General features: G+C 34.2%; 1 protein-coding gene across 1 annotated transcript in view; it reads right to left on the bottom strand.

The window, feature by feature from the left end:
- The window catches only part of C11H12orf40 (chromosome 11 C12orf40 homolog), a 90,754-nt gene that overhangs the window by 44,224 nt on the left and 23,709 nt on the right, over window positions 1-22,821 (bottom strand). Inside the window, exons 4-7 of the mRNA XM_003252303.4 lie at window positions 21,671-21,803; window positions 21,245-21,293; window positions 20,154-20,339; window positions 17,789-17,904 (exon numbers count right to left, since the gene is read on the bottom strand). Coding sequence (XP_003252351.1) covers window positions 17,789-17,904; window positions 20,154-20,339; window positions 21,245-21,293; window positions 21,671-21,803 — 484 coding nt within the window. The remainder of the gene's footprint in view (window positions 1-17,788; window positions 17,905-20,153; window positions 20,340-21,244; window positions 21,294-21,670; window positions 21,804-22,821) is intronic.

The following is a 22,821-nucleotide window of genomic DNA, read 5'->3' as shown; positions in this document are numbered from 1 at the left end:
CACATAATTGTCAGATTCACCAAAGTTGAAATGAAGGAAAAAATGTTAAGGGCAGCCAGAGAGAAAGGTTGGGTTACCCACAAAGGGAAGCCCATCAGACTAACAGCTGATCTCCAGGCAGAAACTCTACAAGCCAGAAGACAGTGGGGGCCAATATTCAACATTCTTAAAGAAAAGAATTTTCAACCCAGAATTTCATATCCAGCCAAACTAAGCTTCATAAGTGAAGGAGAAATAAAATCCTTTATAGACAAGCAAATGCTGAGAGATTTTGTCACCACCAGGCCTGCCCTAAAAGAGCTCCTGAAGGAAGCACTAAACATGGAAAGGAACAACCAGTACCAGCCACTGCAAAATCATGCCAAATTGTAAAGACCATCAAGGCTACGAAGAAACTGCATCAACCAGCTAACATCATAATGACAGGATGAAATTCACACATAACAATATTAACCTTAAACGTAACACATAACAATATTAACCTTAAATGCTAAATGCTTCAATTAAAAGACACAGACTGGCAAATTGGATAAAGAATCAAGACCCATCAGTGTGCTGTATTCAGGAAACCCATCTCATGTGCAGAGACATACACAGGCTCAAAATAAAGGGATGGAGGAATATCTACCAAGCAAATGGAAAACAAAAAAAGGCAGGGGTTGCAATCCTAGTCTCAGATAAAACAGATTTTAAACCAACAAAGATCGAAAGAGACAAAGAAGGACATTACATAATGGTAAAGGGATCAATTCAACAAGAAGAGCTAACTATCCTAAATACATGCACCCAATCCAGCAGCACCCAGATTCATAAAGCAAGTCCTTAGAGACCTAGAAAGAGACTTAGACTCCCACACAATAATAATGGGAGACTTTAACACCCCACTGTCAATATTAGACAGATCAACCAGACAGAAAGTTAACAAGGATATCCAGGAATTGAACTCAGCTCTGCAACAAGCAGACCTAATAGACATTTACATAACTCTCCATCCAAATCAACAGAATATACATTCTTCTCAGCACCACACTGCACTTATTCCAAAATTGACCACATAGTTGGAAGTAAAGCACTCCTCAGCAAATGTAAAAGAACAGAAATTATAACAAACTGTCTCTCAGGCCACAGTGCAATCAAACTAGAACTCAGGATTAAGAAACTCAAAACCACTCAACTACATGGAAACTGAACAACCTGCTCCTGAATGACCACTGGGCACATAAAGAAATGAACGCAGAAATAAAGATGTTCTTTGAAACCAATGAGAACAAAGACACAACATACCAGAATCTCTGGGACACATTCAAAGCAGTGTGTAGAGGGAAATTTATAGCACTAAATGTCTACAAGAGAAAGCAGGAAACATCTAAAATTGACACCCTAACATCACAATTAAAAGAACGAGAGAAGCAAGAGCAAACACATTCAAAAGCTAGCAGAAGGCAAGACATAACTAAGATCAGAGCAGAACTAAAGGACATAGAGACACAAAAAACCTTTCAAAAAATCAATGAATCCAGGAGCTGGTTTTTTGAAAAGATCAACAAAATTGATAGACCACTAGCAAGACTAATAAAGAAGAAAAGAGAGAAGAATCAAATAGATGCAATAAAAAATGATAAAGGGGATATCACCACAGATCCCACAGAAATACAAACTACCATCAGAGAATACTATAAACACTTCTATGCAAATAAACTAGAAAATCTAGAAGAAAAGGGTAAATTCCTTGACACATACACTCTCCCAAGACTAAACCAGGAAGAAGCTGAATCTCTGAATAGGCCAATAACAGGCTCTGAAATTGAGGCAATAACTAATAGCTTACCAAACAAAAAAAGTCCAGGACCAGATGGATTCACAGCTGAATTCTACCAGAGGTACAAGGAAGAACTGGTACCATTTCTTCTGAAACTATTCCAATCAACAGAAAAAGAGGGAATCCTCCCTAACTCATTTTATCAGGCCAGCATCATCCTGATACCAAAGCCTGGCAGAGACACAACAAAAAAAGAGAATTTTAGACGAATATTCCTGACGAACATTGATGCAAAAATCCTCAATAAAATACTGGCAAACGGAATCCAGCAGCATATCAAAAAGCTTATCCACCATGATCAAGTGGGCTTCACCCCTGGGATGCAAGGCTGGTTCAACATACGCAAATCAATAAACGTAATCCAGCATATAAACAGAAACAAAGACAAAAGCCACATAATTATCTCAATAGATGCAGAAAAGGCGTTTGAGAAAATTCAACAACACTTCATGCTAAAAGCTCTCAATAAATTAGGTATTGATGGGACGTATCTCAAAATAATAAGAGCTATCTATGACAAACCCACAGCCAATGTCATACTGAATGGGCAAAAACTGGAAGCATTCCCTTTGAAAACTGGCACAAGACAGGGATGCCCTTTCTCACCACTCCTATTCAACATAGTGTTGGAAGTTCTGGCCAGGGCAATCAGGCAGGAGAAGGAAATAAAGGGTAATCAAGTAGGAAAAGAGGAAGTCAAATTGTCCCTGTTTGCAGATGACATGATTGTATATCTAGAAAACCCCATCATCTCAGCACCAAATCTCCTTAAGCTGACAGGCAACTTCAGCAAAGTCTCAGGACACAAAATCAATGTGCAAAAATCACAAGCATTCTTAAACACCAATAACAGACAGAGAGCCAAATCATGAGTGAACTCCCATTCACAATTGCTTCCAAGAGAATAAAATACATAGGAATCCAACTTACAAGGTATGTGAAGGACTTCTTCAAGGAGAACTACAAACCACTGCTCAATGAAATAAAAGAGGATAAAAACAAATGGAAGAACATTCCATGCTCATGGGTAGGAAGAACCAATATCATGAAAATGGCCATACTGCCCAAGGTAATTTATACATTCAATGCCATCCCCATCAAGCTACCAATGACTTTCTTCACAGAATTGGGAAAAACTACTTTAAAGTTCATATGGAACCAAAAAATAGCCCGCATTGCCAAGTCAATCCTAAGCCAAAAGAACAAAGCTGGAGGTATCACGTTACCTGACTTCAAACTATACTACAAGGCTACAGTAACCAAAACAGCATGGTACTGGTACCAAAACAGAGATATAGACCAATGGAACAGAACACAGCCCTCAGAAATAATGCCACACATCTACAACCATCTGATCTTTGACAAACCTGACGAAAACAAGAAATGGGGAAATGATTCCCTATTTAATAAATGGTGCTGGGAAAACTGGCTAGCCATATGTAGAAAGCTGAAACTGGATCCCTTCCTTACACCTTATACAAAAATTAATTCAAGATGGATTAAAGACTTACATGTTAGATCCAAAACCATAAAAACCCTAGAAGAAAACCTAGGCAATACCATTCAGGACACAGGCATGGGCAAGGACTTCATGTCTAAAATACCAAAAGCAATGGCAACAAAAGCCAAAATTGACAAATGGGATCTAATTAAACTAAAGAGCTTCTGCACAGCAAAAGAAACTACCATCAGAGTGAACAGGCAACCTACAGAATGGGAGAAAATTTTTGCAACCTACTCATCTGACAAAGGGCTAATATCCAGAATCTACAATGAACTCAAACAAATTTACAAGAAAAAAACAAACAACCCCATCAAAAAGTGGGTGAAGGATGTGAACAGACACTTCTCAAAAGAAGACATTTATGCAGCCAACAGACCCATGAAAAAATGCTCATCATCACTGGCCATCAGAGAAATGCAAATCAAAACCACAATGAGATACCATCTCACACCAGTTAGAATGGCCATCATTAAAAAGTCAGGAAACAACAGGTGCTGGAGAGGATGTGGAGAAACAGGAACACTTTTACACTGTTGGTGGGACTGTAAACTAGTTCAACCATTGTGGAAGTCAGTGTGGTGATTCCTCAGGGATCTAGAACTAGACATACCGTTTGACCCAGCAATCCCATTACTGGGTATATACCCAAAGGACTATAAATCATGCTGCTATAAAGACACATGCACACATATGTTTATTGTGGCACTATTCACAATAGCAAAGACTTGGAACCAACCCAAATGTCCAACAATGATAGATTGGATTAAGAAAATGTGGCACATATACACCATGAAATACTATGCAGCCATAAAAAATGATGAGTTCATGTCCTTTGTAGGGAAGTGGATGAAGCTGAAAACCATCATTCTCAGCTAACTATCACAAGGACAATAAGCCAAACACCACATGTTCTCACTCATAGGTGGGAATTGAACAATGAGAACACATGGACACAGGAAGGGGAACATCACACACCAGGGCCTATTGTGGGGTGGGGGGAGGGGGGAGGGATAGCATTAGGAGAAATACCTAATGTTAAATGACGAGTTAATGGGTACAGCACACCAACATGGCACATGTATACATATGCAACTAACCTGCATGTTGTGCACATGTACCCTAAAACTTATAGTAAAAAAAAAAAAAAAAAAACTCAAAGACAAATAATTCTAAAAACAAGAGAGACGTCACATAGAAATGAATTCCTATTAGACTAACAATGAATTTTTAACAGAAATCTTATAGGCCAGAAGAGAAAGGGATGATATATTCTGGTAGCCAGGAATACCCAGAAAGGCTATCCTTCAAAAATGAAAGAGAAATAAAAACATTTCCAAGCCAAAAAGAAAAGAAAAAGAAAGGAGGAAATTCATCACCACTAGATCTGCCCTACAAGGATTGCTTGGGGACTTTTTCACCTCAAAGTGAAGGGGTGATATCTACTGTCACGAAAATGCATGAAAGTATAAAACTAACTGGTACAGCAAAGATACAAATAAGGAAGAAAAAGGACTCAAACGTTACCACACCAGAAAATCAAACCATTAGGATATATAATAAGAGAGAAATAACAAAAGAAATACAACCAGAAGACAATTGATAAAATGACAGAAATAAGTCCTCACATATCAAGAGTAACCTTGAATGTAAACTGATTAAAATTTCCCATTAAAAGATATAGATCCACTGAATGAATAAGAAACCATAACACAACTATATGCTACCCAAAAGAAACTCAATTCATCTGTTAAGACATATATAGACTGAAAGTAAAGGGATGGAAAAAGATATTCCACACAAAAGGAAACCAAAAGTGAGCAGGCTTTAAGTCAAAAACACTTCAAAGAAACCAAAGGTCATTATATAATGGTAAAAGGATCAATTCAGCAGGATATAACATTTCTAAATATATATATATATGCACCCAACACTAGAGCATCAAGATTCATAAAGCAAATACTATTAGATCTAAATAGAGAGAGATACCAATACAGTAAGAGTTGGAGACTTCAATGCCACACTTTCAGCATAAGACAGATTATCTAGACAAAATATTGAAGAGGAGGAAATCTTCCTAACTCATTATATGAAGCCAGCGTTACTCTGATATCAAAACCAGGCAAGGATACAACAACAGAAAGAAAATCATAGGCCAATATTCCTGATGAATAGACACAAAAATCCTCAACAATACACTAGCAAACCAAATCCAAAAGTACTTAAAAAAAGATAATACATGATAATCAAGTGGATTATCCTAGGGATATAAGGATGGTTCAACATATGCAAATCAATCAATGTGATATAAAACATCAACAGAATGAAGGACAAAAACCATATTATCCTACCAATTAATTCAGGAAAAGCATGCAATAAAATTTGACACCCATTCATGATAAAAACATTCAACAAACTAAGCATAGAAGAAACATATGTGAATATAATAAAGGTCATCTATGACAAGCCCACAGCTATCATACTGAATGGGAAAAACCTGAAAGCCTTTCTTCTAAGAACTAGAACAAGACAAGGATGCTCTTTCACCACTCCTATTCAACATGGCATTGGAGGTCCTAGCCAGAGCAATGAGGCAAGAGAAAGAAACAAAAGGCATCCAAACTGGAAAAGGGAAAGTCAAACTGTCCCTCTTTGCAGATGACATGATCTTATATTTAGAAAAACCTACACTCCACCAAAAAAAAGCTCTTAGATTTGATAAATTCAGTAAAGTTGCAGAACAGAAAGTCAACAAACAAACATCAGTAGAATTTGTATACATCAATAATGAACTATCTGAAAAACAAATCAAGAAAGCAATCCCATTATATACCTACAACATATAAAAATAAAATACCTAGGAATAAATTTAACTAAGGAGGTGAAAGGCCTCTACAAAGGAAACTACAAATCTTTGGTAAAAGAAACTGATGAAGATACAAATGGAAAGACATCCAATGCTCCTGGATTGGAATAATGAGTATTGTTAAAATAATCATACTACCCAAAGCAATCTACAGAGTCAATGTAATCCCTGTCAATAAATTTTTCACAGACATCGAAAAACAATCCTAAAATTTGTATGGAACCCAATAAACAGCCAAAGTAGCCAAAGCAATCCTGAGCAAAAAGAACAAAGGTGGAGGCATCACACTACCCAACTTCAAAATATATTACAAGGCTATAGTAACCAAACAGCATGATATTGATACAAAAACAGGCACATGGACCAATGGAACAGAATGAGAACCCAGAAATAAACCCATATATTTACAGCCAACTGATTGTTGACAAAGGTGTCACAAACATATCTTGGGGAAAGGACACCTTCAATAAATGGTGCTGGAACTAGAAATCCATATGTGGAAGAATTAAACTAGACCACCACTTCTCACCATATACAAAAATCAACTCAAAATATTAAAGACTTAAATGTATAGCTTGAAACAATAAAACTATTAGAAGAAGATACAGAAGAAACACTCCAGGACATTGGTCTAGGTGAAGATTTTATGACTTAGACTTCAAAAGCAGAGACAAGAAGAAAAAAATAGATAAGTGGGACTATATTAAACTAAAAAGCTTCTTCACAGTAAAGGAAACAATCATCAGAGTGAAGAGACAACCTGTTGAATGAAAGAAAATATTTGCAAATTATTAATCTGACAAAGGACTAATATCCAGAATATACAAGAAACTCAAATGACTCAATAGGAAAAAAACAAACAATCCCGTTAAAAAGTGGGCAAAGGATATAGACACTTCTCAAAAGAAGACATACAAATGCCCCAAAAGGTATATTTAAAAAATGCTCAACATCAATAGTCATTAGGGAAATGCAAATCAAAATCATGATAAGGTATCATCTTATTTCAGTTAGAATGGCTATTATCAAAAAACAAAAAAATGACAAATGTTGGCAAGGACATGGAGAAAAGAGAACTCTCATACACTGTTGGTGAGAATGTAAATTAGTACTGTCATTATGGAAAAGAATGTGGAGACATCTCAAAAAACTAGAAGTAGAATGGCAGTATGATCCAGCAACCTCATTACTGGCTATTTATCCAAAGAAAAGGAAAACAGCCTATCAAAACAATATATGCACCCCCATGTTTATTACAGCACTATTCACAATAGCAAAGATATGGAATCAACCTAAGCATACTTCAGTAGATGAACGGATAACAAAATGGTAAATTTACAAAACAGAATACTATCCATCCATTAAAAAAGAATGAAATCGTGTCATTTGCACAACATGGGTGGAACTGGAAGTGAAATAAGCCAGACACAGAAAGACAAATAGCACATGTACTCACTCACATGTGGGAGCTAAAAAAGTTCATCTCTGGGGGGGGTAGAGTGGAATGATAGTTACCAGAGGCTGGGAAGGATGTAGATATGTGTGCGGAGGGAAGGGAGGGGGTACGAAGGGAAGTTTAATGGATACAAACATATAATAGATAGAATGAATAAGTTCTAATATTTGATAGTAGAGTAGGGTGCTGTAGTTAACAAAAATGTGTTGTACATTTCAAAATAGCTAGAGGTGAGGACTTAAAATGTTCTCAACACATAGAAATGATCAATGGTTGTGGTGATGGATATCCTAAATACACCGACTTGATTATTACACATTCCATGCATGCAACAACATACCACATGTACCCCATTAATATGTACAATATTAAATAATATGTATCAATAAAAAAATTTAAAAAAGAACAAAATATATGAGACAACAGTTTTCAGTCAGAGGAGACCAGGTGAGCAAGATAATGATCCCTGAGAGAGAGAAAACAAATGAGGAGAACTCTATGATTGTTCCTAGGTTATTGTCTGGAGAGAACATTCAAGCCACAGAACAAGGAAAGGGAACCCAATCAGAGCCCAACTGAGACTCCCTTTGTTGAGGAAACAGCTGGGGATCCAGGGAGATTGCAGAGGATAGAGTTCACAAGTTAGAGTACCATAAAGGAGAGTGTTTCAGAGAGTAAGACCTCCAGAGATCCAGAGTGTTCTCAAGTGTTCAACTAAATACTAACCGGCACATGCATGTGAAGTAATTGCCGAGGGCTGTGAAAAGAACCACCCAAGGTAAGAAAAATAGAACAATCTCAGGAGCTCACTAGGGCTAGGAAAATTTTGTTTCCACCCTCTAGAGTGGAAAATTTCATAATTCAAGGGGGATCAAGAAGGTATTCAGAAGGGTATTGCCTCAGCAGTGGAGCAAAATTAACTACAAACTCAAGGCTTATTGGTCCTGCTTGACAAAAGTTAAAAGCAAGCCTCCATAAGATCATAGTGTTTTCAAGTACCTGAACGATTTACAGGATGATGTGCAGGAAAATAAAAATGTCCAGCAGCCATAAAGATAAAAATCCACAATGTATAGAATCCAACAAAATTACCAGGAATGCAAAAAAGAGAAAATCTATAATAAGAAGCAAAATCAATTATTAAAAACAGATCAAGAAATGACAAAAATAATGGAATTCATAGACAAGGACATTAAAACAGTTATCATAAGTATATTTCCTGTATTCAAGAAGACAGAGGAAATACTGAACATGCTTAATAGATACATGGAAGATAAAAAAGAAAAGGTAAATCAAAGTTCTAGAAATGAAAATTACACTGGATAGGATTACCAGCAGATAAGACCACATGGAAGGATACAATTACGGACTTTGAAGATATAATAATATAATCTACAGAAAATAAAACAATGAGAGAAAAAAGACTGGAAAAAACAGAGCACCAGTCAACTGAGATTTCAAGTAGACTAATTTACCAATTTGAGTCCCCCAAGGAAAAGGAAAGGAGTCTGAAAAAATATTTGAAGAAATAATGGCTAAAAAATTTTGATAAAAATAATAAGTCCACAAATCCAAGATCAACAAAACCCAAACACAAGAAATAGAAAGAAAATTAATATTTTAATCAAAGAATAGAAATCAATGTTTAAAAAATCATGACAGAAAAATCACAAAGACAAAAACTATATTATATATACAGATATTAAGATAATGACAGAAAACTTCTAGTTGGAAACTACACCAAGTCAAAAGACATCTTTCAAGAACAGAAATTTGCAAATATACAAAGGTTAGAGCATTAATCACCAGCAGATCTGCAATATAAGAAATGTTAAGTCTTTCAAACAGAAAATGACACCAGATGGAAATCTAGACCTACACAAAATAATGAAGACCACTAAAAATAATAGCTATGTGCTTAAATATAAGAAATATATTTTCTTATTTAGCTTTCTTTAAAACAAAACAACAATGCATTATTGGGTTTATAACATACACATAAATAAATGTGTGAATATAACACAAAGGCCAAAGGAGAGAAGAAATAAAAAGTATACTACTGTAAGATTCTTATACTATACTTGATACTATAACTTGAAGACAATCTGTGATACATTAATATATATCTGATAAAGTCTAAAGCAATCAATAATAAAACAGAATTATAGCTAATAAACAAAGAGATGAAAAGAAGTCATAAAAATACTTACAGTAGAAAAAGAGGCAAAGGGACAGATAAAATACAAATAGCAAGAGGACAGACTTAAACCCAAACCTATACATTGTCATATTAAATGTAAACCATATTCTTAGCCACAGTACCAGTCTCAATAAATTTGGGAGGATCAAATCATACAAAGTATGTTCCTTGTCCACAAAGGAATTAATTCAGAAAGATAATGGGAAAGTCTTAGTTTCTGGGAACCAAATACGAAATTTCTAAATAACGCATGGGTTGAAACAGAAATCCAAAGAAAGATTAGAATGTATTTTGATCTAGGCTGGGCATGGTGTCTCAAGCCTATAATCCCAGCACTTTGGGAGGCCGAGGCAGGTGGATCACTTGAGGTCAGGAGTTCGAGACCAGTCTGGCCAACATGGTGAACCCCCAACTCTACTAAAAATATTTTTAAAACTTAGCCAGGCATGGTGGCAGGCACCTGTAATCCCAGCTACTTAAGAGGCTGAGGCAGGAGAATCACTTGAACCCAGGAGGCACAGGTCACAGTGAGCCAACATCACACCACTGCACTCCAGTCTGCGCAACAGAGCGAGACACTGTCTCAAAAAAAAAAAAAAAGTATTTTGATCTGAATAAAAATGAAAACATAATATTTCAAAATTTGTAAGATACAGCAAAAACAGCAGTTAGTAGGGAATTTATAGCCCTAAAATGCCTATATTAGTAAAGAAGAATGGTTTCAAACCAATGACCTTACCTCTTAACTGAAAAAAACTAGAAAACGCAGAGGAAATTAAATGCAAAATAAGCAGACAAAAGAAAATAATAGAAGAGCAGAATTCAATGTAATTTTTAAAAATAGAAAAATAAAAGACTTGTGAAACTAAAGGGTAATTCTGTAAGAACATAAATAAAATTGATATTGCTGCAATCAGAATAGTCAGAAAAAATAGAGAATAGAGAAAAATAATCTCATTAATGAGAGAGAAGACAGTGCTACAGATGGTAAAGATTTCAAACAAATAATAAGAGAATGTTATGAATAACCTTACGTCAATAAATTCTACAAGGTAGACAAAATAAATACATTCTTTGTAAGACACAAACTACCAAAGCTCACTCAAGAACAAATAATCTGATTGACTGGCCCTGTGTTCAGTAGAAACTTAAAACTGTAATAAAAATCCTTCCCAGAAAAGAGAACACCAGTACTCACATGTCTTCACTGATTAACTTTATGATTTAAGTTAGAAATTACAATCATGTATCACTTTACAACAAGAATACATTTTGATAAATGTGTCATTAGGCAATTTTGTCATTGTGGGAACATCACAGGGTGTACTTACACAAACCTAGATGGGACAGCCTACTACACACCAAGGCTATATAGTATGGCCTATTGCTCCTAGGCTACAAACCTGTACAGTATTGCCTACAGTACAATTGCCTATAGCACAATATTGTAGGCAAGTGTAACACAATGTTATTTGTGTATCTAAACATAGAAAAGGTATAGGAAAAAAATACAGCATAAAAATTTTTTTAAAGGCACATCTGCAAAGGACACGTACCATGAATGGAGCTTGCAGGATGAAAGTTGTTTTGGGTAAGTCAGTGAGTGAGTGGGGAGTGAATGTGAAGGCCTAGAACATTACCATACACTACTGTAGACTTTATAAACACTCTACACTTACACTTCACTAAATTTATTTTTAAAAATTTCTTTCATCAATAAATTAACCTTATCTTACTGTAGCTTTAAAAATGTTTTAATTTTTTAAACTTTTTGACTCTATTGTAATAGCTTAAAACAAACACTTTGTACAGCTGTAAAAAAATTTTTCTTTACAACCTTATTCTATAAGCTTTTTTCTATTTTTAAATTTTTTAAAATGTTTTCCTTACTTTTAACCTTTTTTGTTAAAAACTAGGATATAAACATACATTAGCCTAGGTCCACACAGGGTCAGGATCATCAATCTCACTGTCTTTCACTTCCCCATCTTGTCCCACTGGAAGGTCTTCAGGGGCAGTGATTCACAGGGAACTGTCATTTCTTATGATAACAATACCTTCTTCTGGAATACCTCCTAAAGGCCCTGCCTGAGCCTGTTTTACAATTAACTTTTTTTCTAATAAGTAGAAAGAGCACACTCTAAAATAACAATAAATAGTACAATAAATACATAAACCATTAACAAGTCATTTATCATTATCAATTATTATGTATTACACATAATTGTATATGCTATGCTTTTATATGACTGGCAGGTTTGTTAATACCAGCATCACACAAACACATGAGGAATGAGCTGTGCTACTATATTACGATAGCTACGATGTCACTAGATGGTAAGAATTTTTCAGCTCCATTATAATCTTATGGGACCACCATCATATATGCCATCCATTGTTGACTGAAACATTGTTATGCAGCACATAACTGTATATGCTTTCTATACAAACTCTTCCAGAAAATTAAACACGATGGAATACTTCCAAGCTTATTCTATGACACTGGCATTATGCTGGTCAAAACCAGACTAAGATATTACAAGAAAAGAAACCTACAAAATAATATTCCTCATGAAGACTGATGCAAGATTTCCTAACAAAATTTTACCAAATCAAAGCCAAGAATACATAACAAGAATAATATATTTTGACAGGTGGGATTTATCCCAGGGATACAAGGTTGGTTTAACATTAGAAAAAGAAGAAAAAAAAAACCTGATGTGGGGCAGGACCTTCTGGGATGATAGAGTGAGCAATTTGGCAAATACTCTCCCCCCAAATGCAATGTTAAAACCAGACAAAATGTGCAAAAACAACCATTTCAGAATGTGTGAAGCAACCAAAGGCACATGAAAAACTGAGAAGCAGTACTTCAAGAAAACTACTGAGCTTTAGTAGAAATAGTAGGTGTCCATAGAGTTATAGCCCAGAGCTGTCCCTTCCCTCCACCCCTAGATCTACCAAGGTTGGAGAGCCCCATAATGGAAGGGCATCAAAAACAATCATACTTTCAGTGGCAAACCATCAGGGAAGTCCAACACTGCAGCTCCCTGAGACTGTAATATTTGAGACCAAGCAAAAACCATTAAGAAATTTCATAGAGAAATCAGGAAAACAAATAGTCATAATGAGCTTTGATAAACTCCCAGACCGGAGGTCATCTAGGAGGATGCAAATATGTGTAAGGCTGTGTGTACATTCAGGAGAGACCAGAGAGGGCCTCAGGTATCTACTCATCCTTGGCTGAATGTGAGGTGTTGCATGCAAGAGGAAGCCTTATGAGGTCTAGCTGTTTAAACACAACTTCTGACCAATCATTAGTTGACATCTAAGCAGTACTATGAGAGAAAGATATAAAATCAGTAGGTTAAACTACCACTTTAAGAAACTAGAAAAAGAAGGGCAACCTAAATCCAAGGCAAGCAGAAAAATAAAATTATAAACATTAGTGTAGAACTTAAAAAATGGAAAACAGAAAAACAATTGAGAAAATTGATTAAACCAAAACTCAGTTGTTTAAAAAGACCTACAAAATTGAAAAATCTTCAGCTACACTAAACATGAAAAAAAGAGAATGCTTATCTAGAATTAAAGAAGTGATATAACCACCAATCTTACAGAAACTAAAAGGATTTCAAGGGCATACTATAAATAACTTCATGCCAACAAATCACGCAACTTAGATGAAATGGACAAATTCCTAGTAAAACACAAATTACCACAATTGACTCAAGCACAAACTAGACAATCTGAACAGACCATAACAAGTAAAGAAAATGAATTAGTAATTAAGTGTTCTCACTAAAAAAAAAGTCCATGTGCAGAGGCCTTCACTGGTGAATTCTAAGAAAAACCTAGAAAAGAAATAATACCAACCCTCTACAAATTCTTACATAAAACAGGAGGAAACACTTTCAACTTTTTCTATGAGGCCAATATTACCCTGATACCAAAGCCAAACAATCACAAAGAAATAAAAAATTCAGACAAATATTCTTCATAAATACAGACACAAAAACCATCAATAAAATATTAGCAAACCAAATCCAACAACATATGGAGAGGATTATACACCAAGCAGGATTTTTTTTGTTTGTTTGTTTTAAGATGGAGTCTCACTTTGTCTCCCAGGCTGGAGTGCACTGGCACGATCTCGGCTCACTGCAAGCTCCGCCTGCCAGGTTCACACCATTCTTCTGCTCAGCCTCCCGAGTAGCTTGGACTACAGGCGCCTGCCACCACACCAGGCTAATTTTTTTGTATTTTTAGTAGAAACGGGGTTTCACTGTGTTAGTCAGGATGATCTCGATCTCCTGACCTCGTGATCTGCCCACCTTGGCCTCCCAAAGTGCTGGGATTACAGGCGAGAGCCACCACGCCCGGCCTACACCAAGCAGTTTTTATCCCATCAATACAAGGTGGTTTGACACCTGAAAATAAATTGTTATATATTAACAGGTTAAAGGAAAAAAAAAAAAAAAAACATCATAATTTCAAGAGACATGGAAGGAGCACTTGACAAAATTCATGATAAAAACTCTCAATGCTCTAGAAACAGAAGAGAACTTTCACAACCTGATAAAGAACACTTACAAAAACACCTGTAGCTAACATCATACTTACTGGTGAAAAGACTGAATGTTTTTCCCCTAATACTGAGAACAATAAGCACATCCGCTCTTGCCACTGCTATTCAGCATTGTATTGGAGGCTCTAGTTAGCAAAGTTAAGCAAGAAAGGGAAGTAAAAATTGCTCCCTGGCCTTTTGGCTAAGATCACATTCACAATGCAAAAAAAAGAAAAAAGAAGAAGAAGAAGAAGGCATCCAGTTTGAAAAGAGAGAGGTAAAAATATACTTACTTATGGACAATATATTCCACCATGATTTAAAAAAACCCCTACTCAACTATTACTAGAATAATAAATTTGTCCAAGTCAAAAGATGTAAGATTCATATACAAAAATTAATTGTATTTCTATACACTACCAATGAATAATCCAAAAATGAAATTGGGAAAGTAATTCCATTTACAAAAGCATAAAAAGAATAAAATACTAGGAAGAAGGAAACAAGGCTTATATCCTGAAAACCATAATACATTATCGAAGAAATTAAAGAAGATGAAAGAGGAAAAACATTTTATGCTTGTGGACTGGCAAAGTCGCTATTGTTAAGATGGCAATTCTATCAAAATTAATCTATAAATTCAACATAATCTCTTAAAATCCAAATAGGTTTGGTTTCTGGTTTTTGGTTTTGTTGCAGAAACTGACCGTCAGATCCTAAAATTTATACGGAAATGCAAAGGATTAAGAAAAGCCAAAACATTTTTGAAAAAACAAATGTTGGACTAATATGCTTCTTTGATTTCAAAACTAACAATAAAGCTACAGTAACCAAGACAGTTTGGTACTAACATAATCAACAGAACAGAATTGAGATTCCAGAAAAAAATCCTTATATTTACAGTCAATTGATTTCTGACAAAGGTGCCAAAGCAATTAAGCAAGGAAAAAATATTCTTTTCCACAAATGTAAATAATGGATTCAGACCCTTACCACACCCAACACATAAAAATTAACTCAAAATGAATCATAGACCTACATGTAAGATCTAAAAGTATAAAACAAAAGAAAATCTTCATGACCTTGGGTTAGGCAAAGATTTCTTGGTTTTGACACCATAAGCACAATAAATGAAAAAATTAATAAGTCAGACTTCATCAAATTAAACCTTTTGCACTTCAAAAAGGTACCAGTAATAAAATGAAAAGGGTAAACATTTCACCAAAGAGTCACAAATGGCTAATATCCACATGAAAAGATGCCAAAATCATTAGTCATTAGGGAAATGCAAACTAAAAACATGAGATACTGCTACACACTGACTAGAATGGGTTAAATTTTAAAAGACTGACTGTACCAAGTGTTGACAAGGATGCCATATATTGTTAATGGGAATATAAAATGATACAAATACCACTGGAAAATAGTTCAGTAGTTTTTTTTAAACTTAAACATACACCTAACACATGATCCAGTCATTCCACTTGCACCCAGGAGAAATGAAGTATATGTCAAAACAAAGACTTATACATGAACTGTCACAGCAGGCATATCTGCAATAGCCAAAAACTCGGTGGAAACACCCAATGCCCATGAACAGGTAAATGAATCGTTGTGCTATGTTCATACAACGAAATACTACCCTGCAATAAAAAGGAATGAACTATAGATACGGGCAACAACCAACATAGATGAATTTCAGAATAATTACACTGAGTGAAAGAGGTCAAACAATAAAAAAGAACATACTATATGATGTCTTATTTAAAATTATAGAAAATATGGGCTAATACACAGCAACACAAAGCAGATCAGTGGTTGCTTTGGGATACACGTAAGGGATGTGAAGCAATAGGGAGAAGGGATTACCAAGGTACCCAAATAAACTACTGGGGATAATAAATGTGTTCATGTGTCATTATCTTTGACATTGTCAAAATTTATCAAAGTGCATATATTATCATAGTTAAATAAGTTTATTTTATGTCATTTCATAAAACTGTTTTTAAAAAATGAATCTCAGAACAAAAAAGAACTGTCATGTGGCATTACAACTCTCCAGGCAAGAAAGAATGATGTCATAGACTGGGATGGAACCCATAGAAACAGAAATGTAAGTAGATAATTTTAAAGTTTATTAAAATACAGAATTTACAACACTTTTTGGTGAAATGGATATCGAGAGTTGAAGGAAAGGAAGGAATCAAGGACAATTTTTATTTTGGCTTTAGCAACTCAGTGAATAGTGATGCCATTTACTAAAATAAGGAAACTAGGATAGTATGACAGAGTCAAGGTTTCTCATCACATCACCAGGAGTGGGTCAAACTGGTTTTACAAGCTTAATAGATTTTAAAACAACAAACTAGGGTTCACAGAATTCCCTATTACCCACAGTTTCACTTTCTGCAGTTTCCGCTTTCCACGGTCAGTCTATAACCCACAGTCAACCGCAGTCCAAAAATAGGTAAGTACAGTATATATAGTAAGATACTTTGAGACCAAGAGACCACATTCTTATAACTTTTAACAGTATATCGTTATAATTGTTCTATTCTATTATTAGTTATTGTTGTTAATCTATTACTATCCCTAACATAAATTAAACTTTACCATAGGTATGTATGCATACAAAAAAACATAGCATATATAGGGTTTGGCACTGTCTGCAATTTCAGGATTCCACTGGGGGTTTTGGAACATATCCCCTGTGGATAAGGTGGCACTACTGTACTGTATATATAGACATCTAGAAAATGAAAGTGGGATTCTATTCAACTACCACAAATGTGAAAAAGAAATCACTATTTTTGCAGAAAAAGAAAACAGTAATTCACGGAAATTATAAAATGTGCAAAATACCTCTGTCCAAAATAATTTTAAAACTAAATAAATGACTGTGGGAGGCTAAGGTGGACAGATCACTTGAGGCCAGAAGATTGAGACCAGCCTGGCCAACAAGGTGAAACCCCATCTCTACTAAAAATTCAAAAATTAGCCAATTGGCTGTGGTGGCACTCGCCTGTAATCCCAGCTACTTGGGTGCTAAGGTACGAGAATCACTTGAACTCAGGAGGCGGAGGTTGCAGCAAGCTAAGATAATTGTGCCACTGCACTCCAGCCTGCGTGAAAGAGCAAGACTTCTCTCCAGAAAATAAAAAATAAACTTAAATAAATGAAAGGTAGATGTTCATGTTATAAAATAATTACTTACACTATTTTAATTAAATAATACATTTTACTTTTTGAATTTTTTTTGAGAAGTATTACTTAGGACTCATATTTTTAACTAAAAATATTTGTGTCCATTAAAATCAAATTTCTAAGTGAAAGTACAGAATGCTACAGCTTCTTTATTTCCTTCAGCATCTTTGCTTACCTGTTTAATCTTTCAAATAATGTCCCAAATCGTGTAGTTTTATGTGATGGACTGAGAACATCTTGACTTTTATTTAATTTGGAAAGCAAGGAATCAGAACAGTTAACATTACTGAGCTGAAAAAAAAAATTTGAAGAAACTGCCAAAATAGTAAATGTACATATACACAATTTAAATTATTTACCATAAAATGTCATGTAAATGAACTACATTTATATTTTAAAATTGTAAAAATAGTCCAAAATAAAGTAATTTTACTACTTATTGAAAACAAAATAAGCACTTTCCTAACAAAAAAATCAATACTAGTATCTGAATAATTGTTAAAATAACAGAGTTGATATGATGGTAAGCTAACCATTTTCTCCAAGTTAAAAATAAAAATAAAAAAACAAAAAAACACCCAGGACACCAAGATCTTGAATAATTTTAAGTTAAATTTCTCTGACAGAAAACAATAATTTGTCCTAATACAAGAGCTATACTTATCTCAGTTCTTCCATTTACTGAATAACTTTAGATTGCTACTTTAATTTTTCTGAATATCAATATTATTCAGTTCAATAGGGAGAGTGTGAAGACTATTGTGAAAAGAAGATAATAAATTTGTTAATGTGGAAAGTACCCTATAAATGTAACTTATTATATTGGCCCAACACTAATCTATTCAACAATAATTTATATCTGTCATACATTTGATTTATAACTCATGAAACATAGAAATGAGAAGTCCAAACACAGCCAATGACAGAATTGTTCAAAAAAGAAGGGAGAGTCAAAAAGAGACACTGAAAGTCTTTGGGGAAAAAAAATAGACTAAAGTCAGAGAGAGCTTATACTAATGTCTCAGCTAACTAATACATCTAAGAGAGAGTGACAGAGGTGCAAAATGTTATCCCTTAAAATAAGAAACAAATCAAAAGAGAAGAGAATATAGTATTATATATTCGACAATACTACTTAACTAAGGATCAGGAAACCCCAAATCACTTTTTCTTCTAACTTGTTTTTCGACTCATTTTCTTTTGTATTTTATAATTTCATTTTAATTATTTTCACTTTTTTTGAAATTCCTCCAAGTACGCTATTAAGTACTTCCCTAGTATTTCATGATGTGACACTATGATTGAAAAGGGACATTATCTCTTTTCAGTCTTTTACCATGTTAAGTATAAAATTATTTACCTCTCTGGAGCTCATCATTAACCTGCAGTCTATAATATGTACAGGCAAGAAAGTAGAGATTACACAGATGTTTTATCCCCTATCCTTAAACTGTTTAATAGAGCAAGGATGAGTTATAAGCTGATCTAGAATGTAGGTTTTTGTCTTATGAAATATAAACTGAATGGGTAATTGAAAATGTCTTTCATTGCATCATTCAAAAATTATTGGGCCTTTATAACAAGGCTAGAATGGGTCACAGGAATGTAATACTTCATTTTCTCTTATCTGGGAAGTCTTTAGTAAAAACTTTAATAAAATAGAATTATATATAACTATCATATGGCATATATATATAACTGATATGCTATAATATATAGCTATAATATAATTTCTAAAATGTAAAACTATAAATTAATTATAAATTGATTTATAAATAATATATAAATATGTCATAAAACCACTGCATGCTAAAAATAAGATAAATTCAAAACTAAGTATTCCCATTAACAAGACATAGTGTTTATGTAAGCATTTTCCTCATTACCATTAGACATTAGTATAGTAACAATTAAATTTCATTTTTAGTAGATTTCCTGGTATGCTCTATGACAGATGTATTTTAGAATCTTAATATTTATATATTTTATATTTTTAGTTTTAGAGCACACAATGATTGAACAACATTTTAGCACATCTCTATATACTTGTATAGTGTTAATTGAAAAACTTAAAAACTTGTCATCTTTCAAATTATAAGAAGAATCAAGCCATCACAATTCACACTTTAAGAGACTATTATGACATTTCTGAAACTGTATATTGCTATTCACAGGACACTTTCCATATCATGCATATTGGGTCATCATGACATCACCAACTAATCAATCACAGTGATTATAAACATCAACTACTATATAACACACTGAACTACTTTCAATTCTACTATCAATAGTTTTCTAAGAGAATGATACATTCCAAGATTTTTTTAAAAAAACACACCAGTTCTGGGATCCTCAATCTTCTACAGTGCAAAGAATTAAGTTTTTGATGTAAAGGGAATTATCCTTAATTTATCTCCTAATTTGTTTATATGTATAGCAATTCAAAATGTAAATATTTTAAATATATAAAAAGAGAAAAAAAGAGTTTCACGAAAATATAATAATATAAAATGCTAAGAACTAATGATTCAAGGTACCTGGTCATTCTGCTTTTTTTCATATGCAAGTTTCTGAGGAGTAGGTGCTATTCCAGGTGTGAAACTTAGTTTTGGAATACGTCTGTTAGAAGGTAACTCCACTGAAAAAGATGGTGGAGTGAAACTGCAGTTCTCTATTTTGCTGAACTGAGGGTCAAGCATACTATATGAGTCCATGCCTTGCGACTATAGGAAAGAAGATAAAATCATTTACATTACCAAAATATATAAACTAGAGAAGAGGAAAGTCAAAATAGTGAAATTAAAATAAGTGAAAAGGGCAGGCGTTACAAAAGAAAATGTCCTAAGGCAAGGCAACCCATCAGTAATTGACAGAACTTACTAGGAAGAGAGTGGTTATCAGTGAAGGCTACACTCAAGAGCACCTTTCCCTCTGCCTTCCCTACTCCTGCTCCTCTCCATCCTCAAGCTCCATTCCTGTAGGTTACCTTCTAAAGACAGGAAATCTGAGTTTCATTAACCCATAATCCGGGTGACAAGATTTCTAAGGGATTTTAGTATCATTGCCATTATCTTTCTGATCTAGCTTAACTCTGGCAATTCAAAGGAAAAAAAAATGATAGCTAACAATATGACATTAGATGTTAAAGTGTCAAGCTTTAATTATAATCTATGCATTTTCTAATTGATTAAAATTTTATTTCCTAAGAAAATTATTTGCTATACTTCGAAAGAGAAATCATCTTGGGATCCATGTGAGGGCTGGACATCACAATTTGATATAAAGTAATCTGATTACTATGTTTGAACAGATGAATTGCTCAATAATCACGTGAACCCAAAGTAAGAATCCCTAAGTGAACTGTCCTTGGCAGCTCATCAGTAACAAGCAGAATCAAATGTTATGCAAACATAGGCCTAGTCACATTACCAGCCGTCCAAAGAGATTCTCATAAGCAATCAATTAAAATATTCTTAAGGCATAGATTTCTCACCTGGAAAGCTTTTAAAAGAACTAAAGGCTCAAAATTTTCTTTAAAATAATTTTCTCCAGTATTCAGACATTTAGATCATTAGGTGGCACGTCACAATTGCTGAAATAACTTATAGAATTTTTTTTAAAATCTCACCTGGACTAGGCCAAGATCTTCCTTGCTACTTAGTCTTTGATAGTTTACACTAATGAAAAGAAAAATTTAGGTCAAAAACATAAATTGAAATAAAATTGACTGTCCTTTCCTGTATTTAAAATTCATACTTTTCTACACAAAACACATAGAAACCTAAGTAAATCATTACAGGGTCATAATATTACTCAGTTTTATAAAAATTATATTACTACTAGCGATAGACATTTTTATGATAAGGTAGTCAAACAAAGTGTACAAAATCTGGATCATTTGATGAAGGTCTTAATTATTGCATAATACTGTTAACAGCCAAAAAAACAAAAACTGGGGGTAGAAGGTAAGTATTTTATACATTTTCAAGTGAGTAAAAGTGTTGCTAATAACCAGTTTAAACACCTAATAATATAAATCCTAGCTAAAACCTACTTGGTTTCTGTATCATCAAGGCAGAGTTTAGAAGGTACACAGTGAGGCGACATTGGAAGTTCTAAATTATGCTTTCTTAGGGGCATTTTTATGTCTCTATTCATGTTCACATGGGTTGGTTTTCTCACAGTTTCTACAATAAAAAATATATAATTTTAAAATCAGAATAAAAATATTGTAAAAGTACTGTTTAATAGATCATGTTCATTACATAAATGTACATCTAAAAAATTTTACTAAAACATTTACATTATATCAGTGCTAAAATAAATCATTACAATATAAACAACTACCACAGAGACTTTAAAACATATTTTTCTTCATCATATATATTCCACATTATAGCTGCCCTATTAATTTAGTTCTACTTTTTCTTCCACCAAGATTTCTCTGATCTCCAGACTAGATTAGATACTATGTTATATATTCCCACAGTACTATATATATTTTCCCTTTCTCTGGTCAGTTCTTTCACCTACTCTATTTTTGTGATACACCCACCCAAACTATATTCATAGTTATAGTGTAGATTTTATATCTTCTTATAAAACTCTGCCTCAAGCCAGGCACAGTGGCTCATGTCTGTAATCCCAGTTACTAAGGAGGCTGCAGTTGGAGGATTGCTTGAGGCCAAGAGTTCAAGACCAGCTTGGGCAACACAGTGAAACCCTGTCTTTAAAAACAAAACAAAATAAAACTCTTGTCTCTCTGGATAAAATAATTGATTTGGCAGTAGCCATCTCACTAAAGGTGAACCAATAATAGTATCCCATTCTGCTAGTTATAAGCGAAATTTTTTCACTGTGAGATTGGTACCAGTAGCACAAGGAAATATTCTTACAGTGGAATTTTAAAATGTGGGACCGGAGAAACAATTCTCAGTATTTCCTTGATGGCAAAACTAGAGGAGGTGAGTAATATTAGTTTCTTAAGGCCATGTTTTGAGCCTCAATAATAAAGACAGTCCAAGAGAATAAAGTTAATAACTGAAGTGAAAAAGAATCTTGATAGTATTCAAGTCCCTGTTTCAAGTCATCTCTGAGGCCCACTGCACCATCACCCTTCCTGTTAAAGGAGTAAAAAGATAACTGTTTTGAATTTCTGTCATTTGCAGCCATGAGTCCTGATTAATAAAGCTTGCTTTCTGTTTT

The sequence above is a fragment of the Nomascus leucogenys genome, chromosome 11 (assembly GCF_006542625.1).
Source record: "Nomascus leucogenys isolate Asia chromosome 11, Asia_NLE_v1, whole genome shotgun sequence".
Classification (NCBI taxonomy): Eukaryota; Metazoa; Chordata; class Mammalia; order Primates; family Hylobatidae; genus Nomascus; species Nomascus leucogenys.
Note: the sequence above shows the minus strand (reverse complement) of the source record. Positions and strands in the feature narration are given on the sequence as shown.